Genomic DNA, 5,840 nt, shown 5'->3' with positions numbered 1-5,840 from the left:
CCAGCTTGGGCGACAGAGCAAGACTCTGTCTCAAAAAAAAAAAAAAAATAGAAAAAAGAAAAGAAAAAACAAAACAGCACTAATCTCATCCAAGAGTCACCCTCATGACTTAATTACCTCCCAAAAGCTCTTCCTCCTAATACTACCACTTTGGGGATTAGGATTTTATTTGTTTATTTATAACATGGTGAAACCCCATCTCTACCAAAAGTACAAAAATTAGCCTAGCCGGGTGGGGTGGCAAGCGCCTCCCAGCTACTCGGGAGGCTGAGGCAGGAGAATTGCTTGAACCTGGGAGATGGAGGTTGCTGTGAGCCAAGATTGCACCATTGCACTACAGCCTGGGTGACAAGAGCCAGAATCCGTCTAAAAAAAGAAAAAAAAACCTAGAAATAATAAAAGCTGTATAGGACAAAGCCATAGCTAACCTACTACAGGATGGGGAAAAGTTAAAAGCATTTCCTGTGTAAACAGTAACAAGAGGAGGATGCCCGTTCTCACCACTTTTATTTGAAATCACACAATCATGCAGGAGAAAAAAATAAAAGCCACCCACATTGGAAAAGAGGACATCAAATTATCCTTGTCTGATGAAGGTGTGATCTTGGATTTAGAAACATGTAAAGGCTCCACCAGAAAACTCTAGACTTGATAAATAAATTAATACACTCATTTCCAAGATACAAAATCAACATACAAAAATCAGCAGCATTTTATACACCAATAATGGTCTAGTTGGGAAAGAAATTAAGAAGGCAATCCCATTTACAACAGCAACAAAATGAAAATGATATGCCACAGAAAAAATTTTACCAAGGAGGTGAAAGATTTCTACAAGGAAAACTAGAAAACACTGATGAAAATGTTTAAGAGAAGAGAAAGAAATGGACAATCATTTCATGCCCACAGAAGGAATTCATAGCATTAAAATGACCACACTGCCCAAAGCAGTCTAGAGAGTCAATACAACCCCTACCAAAATACCAACATCATCACTCACAGAACTGGAAAGTCATAAAACTCATATGAAACCAAAAAAGAGCTCAAAGAACCAAAGTCATCCTCACCAAAAACAACAAAACTAAAGGCATCCCATTTCATTGCAAATTAGAATGACAAAATTTTTGACAAGTGCGTGGTAACCAGAACAGCACGGTCCTAGCATGAAGCTAGACACGCAGATCAATGGGACAGATAAGAGAGCCCAGAAAGACAGCCACAAAGTCTTGGGACATGTGTCTCTCCTGCTGTACATCCATGCTGGGTGCTTTATTTACAACAGGCAGAGGAGAAGTCCCTGTTGCAAGTGAGGACAAAGTGTGGGAAGGCCATGAGGGTCTGTAGTCCCAGAGGGCCTTAGCCTCATCCCACAGTGCACTGTTGCACCGGAGTGCCACCTCCTTCTCGAGGTCCAGGTCTTCAACAGTGACCCGGACCCCAGCTGTAAGGCAGATGGCAGCATCAGAGGCTCCCCTTGCCTGAGCGGCAGCAGGGGAAACTTGTGTCTACGGGGCCTAGAGGCCTGGGATGTCGGGGAGCCATTCCTGGGGGCAAGTGTCTGCCCTGGTGCTGCATCTGCCGCCTTTTCACACTGGGCGAGACCCCAAGAGACAGCCTGAGGCCGGTCCTCACTCACCGTCTTTGAGGACTTGAGGGGCAGCCAACAGTGGGATGAGGCTGGCCCCCTCCTCCTCTTTAGTGATGGGAAGCCTCCAGGGGGGTTGTAGGAGCTCAAGATGGCATTTCGTTTGGGGATGAGCTCATCCAGGAGGACTGAGATCTCTGGGTATATCCCAGACTTCTGACATCTGGGCATGGAGGTCTCTCTGCAGAGGTCCAGGCCTGGGCACGAAGGGAGAGAGGCCTCCATTGTCCCGCAGGGGCCTAAATGCAGACCGTGCATCCCCAGTGCCCTTGAGGACTCTTCTCTGATCATCAGGATTCTCTTGGACTCTGGGGTCCTTGTCCTGCTCAGGCATCCCTGCCCCCTCTCCTTGAGGGCCCTCAACAGGATCTTCTCTGGACATGAGTCTGGAGCACAGCCGGGTGTTGTGGGCCCCAAAGGAGTGACTCTCTGCTCCTGGGCCCCACAGAGAGTCCTTGTGCTTAGTGCACTGGCTCAGATGCAGGACATCCTAGAATTTGGAGCACACAGCACTGGCTTGCTGTGGTACCTGTGCATTCAAATTGAAGGCAGGATGGCCAGCAAGGAACACAGGGCTTGCAGGATCATGGAAAACCCTTGGAGTTGTTTTGACACACCAAGTGTTTGGGTACTTGTAGGATGCCAAGTGTCTGGGTACTTGTAGGATGGCCTGCCACTCCGTCCAGGGCCAGTGGCAACAGGGAGATCCCACACGCAAAGTGAACTGGGGGATGGGGTGAGCAGGCTCCAGGCAACTGAGCCCTACTGGCAGGTCCTCAGCACCCAGGACAGGAGAGGGGTGACAGGCAGAGAGTGCCCAGGTAACCACTCCTGGGAGCAGTGGGGAACCGTGGGATGCTTCAACTCTCAAGAGCTGGGCTCTGAGCATCTGCCTTAGCTGCCAGCTCAGCCAAAGGCTACATGAGCAGTTTCCCCTGTTGATGGGAAATGTATCTTTCCAACCTGAGCGAGTGGGTACACGTGCAAAGACGGCACGAGTCACAGATCTTTGTAGGAAGGGAGACCTTAAGGGATTGGCACAGCCAGGGATACACACAAGGCACCTTCTGGCAACGCCTTGGTGGGGGCAGGTTGCGCACACAATGGGTACTGGAGGGAGAGGCGCGTGGGAAGAATAGGCGTGCACGATGGCTGCAGATCCTCCTGTGGATGGCTGAAGATTCCTGCTTTCCTGCTGAGGCTTGAGGCTGCTGGGCTGGAGGACTGTATGGTCCGTGCATTGTAGTGTCCCCCTTCTCTCCCTGGCCCGGAGCCCCAAGAGCTATCCGGACTCTGTCCAAGGCCTGGTTCTGGCCCAGCAAATAAGTCACTGCAGGGGAACTGGATTCCCGGCCCAGCAGCTGGCACAGGAGGTGACAGCTTTGGGATTCACATCTGAGTGTCCTCCTGCCCTTCTCCTAGGAACTCTGGAGTGGAGAGTTGCTCAGAACAGAAGTGCCTGGGACACCCAGATCCTGTTGGAGTGGCAGCTGGGGTGATGGCCAGGGCAGGCTGGGAGGGACATACTTTCCATAGGACCCAGTGCTTTCATCTCTGTCCAATTGACCAAGAGAAACCAAAACCAAACTCCTCCTTTTACACAGACCTATTTGAGGGAGGCCAGGTATTCTTTGTGTATTTCAACCTAACAAGATTATGAGATAGTCGGAATGCAGAAGGAGACAGGAGGACTCAAGTGTCCTCTCTTTTGCAAAAATGTCAAACGAAGCCACTCAGTCTCCTTTTTGTTTTTTTGTTTGTTTTGAAGACTATTATTTTGCAAAATATATATTATTTGAGGATCTGTGTGCTATTTTTAGATAAATTAATATACTTTTTTTCATCAGCACATGAAACATTCTTCAAAACAGATCCTTTGTTAGTTCACAAAAGCTGTCCCTATAAATTTTAAGAAATCACAATCATATCATTCCGATTATCAGACAACAGAGGAATAAAACTAGAAACGGATACCAAGGCAAACTACAGAACCTATACACATATATGAAAATTAAACCCCACCCTCCTGAATGACCACTGATTCAATGAAGAAATTAAAATGAAAATCTGAAAATGTTTTCAAACAAATGAAAATGGAAACACCATATACCAAAAGCTTTTGGATTCAGCAAAATCAGTGCTGTGAGGGAAGTTTGTAGCAGTAAATGCCTACATCCAAAAAGTAGAATGATGACACATTAATAAACTGATGATGCATCTTAAAGATCTAGAAAAGCAAGAACAAAGCAAAACCAAAGTCAGCCCATGAAAAAAATAATAAAGATCAGAGGAGAACTAAATAAAATAGAGTCTCAAAAACAACACAGAAATCAGGAAAAGCAATTACTGGTTCTTAGCGAGAAAAACACACTTTGGGTATTTCCTTTTTTTTTTTTTTTGAAAAAGGGTCTCCCTCTGTCAGCCAGGCTGGAGTGCAGTGGTACAGTCTTGGCTCACTGCAAGCTCCGCCTCCCGGGTTCATGCCATTCTCCTGCCTCAGCCTCCCGTGTAGCTGGGACTACAAAAAATACAAAAATACAAAATTTTTGTATTTTTAGTAGAGACAGGGTTTCACCGTGTTAGCCAGGATGGTCTCGATCTCTTGACCTCGTGATCTGCCCGTCTCGGCCTCCCCAAGTGCTGGGATTACAGGTGTGAGCCACTGCGCCTGGCCAGTTCTTTTGAGGGACTCTTGCATAGGAGCCCCAAGAGGCAGGTGCAAAAACGTCCATAGAAACACCATAATAGAAAAAAAGAAAATCCAGACTGATTCAAATGTCCATTAACAGGAGAATGAATAAATTAGTTGGAATCTTCTTATATAGTAGTGAGACTGAATCAACTACAGCTGCACAACAGACTGGATGAAGCTTACAAGTAATGTTGGGTGTAAATGGCCAGTCCCAGACCATTACATTTACCATGTGCAATAACAACAGGAACAAAGGTAACTGAAGAATCTAACAAAAACTATGCAAGACCTGTATTGAAAAATTATAAAACTTGATTGAAAGACATTTTAAAAATTCTAAATAAGAGAGATAATATATAACCTACTCTATGGATTGGAAGATTCAATATTATAAAGTCAATTCTCCCCAAATTGTTCTACAGATTTAATGCAAATCAAATTAAAAATTCAGCAAGGTGTGGGGTGTGTGTGTGTGTGTGTGTGTGTAACTTGACAAGCCATACACAGAATATCTTTTTTTCTTTTGAGACAGAGTCTTGCTCTGTCACCCAGGCTGGAGTTCAGTGGTTCAATCTTGGCTCACTGCAAGCTCCGCCTCCTAGGTTCAAGTGATTCTCCTGCCCCTGCCTCCTGTGTAGCTGGGATTACAGGTGTACACCACCACACCTGGCTAATTTTTGTATTTTTAGTAGATACAGGGTTTTACCATGTTGGCCAGGCTGGTCTCCAACTCCTGGCGGCAAGTAATCGGCCCACTTCAGCCTCCCAAAGTGTTGGCATTACAGGTGTGAGCCACCGAGCCCAGCCAGTACACAGAATATCATTTTTTACTTAAGCATATTGATCTAGAAGAACTTTTTAAAAATACAGCATACCATTTTTATTTATAACACTTACAGACAACAAAGCCAAGCCATGCCGTTTCGAGATACCATATACCTAGGAAAACATCTATAAAAAGCAAGAGAAACATACAAATCAGGCCCATCTGGAGAGAAGGGAGTGAAGTGCTGCGCTGATTCAGGGATAAATGCTGGTTGGGTAGACAGGCAGTCCTCATGCTTTTGGCTGACATAGATGTTACATACTATTTCATGTGTTATCACACACTCCCAGTAAACATCTAACGTAAGAGAATAATTAACCATCGCTTCTCGGCCTTTTGGCTAAGATCAAGTGAGAATAATTAACCACCATCAAGCATTCTCATTTTGAGACAGGAAGATGTAGAGGAAAGACCTTGATGAGGGTGTCAGTTACAAGGATGTATACCAGTGACTGACATGACTTGGTGCAAAGCTTGGGTAGAGACCTACACTTAAGCCCCTCACCCCCACCTGCTGAGGCATAAGGGCTCGGAGGGGGTTCCATAGGGTGGGCGGGAGTGGTAAGGGCCGAGGTGCAGCCGCAGCCTGGCGCCCCCCACCCCATGTGCCCACCCTCTCCCTCCCCCATCCCATGTGCACACCCTCTCCCTCCCCCTCATGTGCACACCCTCTCCCT

At 46.3% G+C, this 5,840-nt stretch overlaps 1 protein-coding gene across 1 annotated transcript; it reads right to left on the bottom strand.

Moving 5' to 3' along the window:
• Positions 1–1,021: 1,021 nt before the first annotated feature.
• LOC105523738 (putative POM121-like protein 1) lies at positions 1,022–2,886 on the bottom strand. Its single transcript, XM_011958697.1, is given in 7 exon segments — positions 1,022–1,435; positions 1,438–1,755; positions 1,758–1,794; positions 1,797–1,990; positions 1,993–2,038; positions 2,040–2,135; positions 2,710–2,886. Coding segments are annotated over 7 exon segments (1,134 nt in total). The 3' UTR covers positions 1,022–1,169.
• Between the last annotated feature and the right edge of the window lie 2,954 nt (positions 2,887–5,840).

The sequence above is a fragment of the Colobus angolensis genome, unplaced genomic scaffold, assembly GCF_000951035.1.
Source record: "Colobus angolensis palliatus isolate OR3802 unplaced genomic scaffold, Cang.pa_1.0 Scaffold471, whole genome shotgun sequence".
Classification (NCBI taxonomy): domain Eukaryota; kingdom Metazoa; phylum Chordata; class Mammalia; order Primates; family Cercopithecidae; genus Colobus; species Colobus angolensis.
The sequence above is the reverse complement of the archived record's forward strand: the minus strand, read 5'-3'. Positions and strand labels throughout refer to the sequence as shown.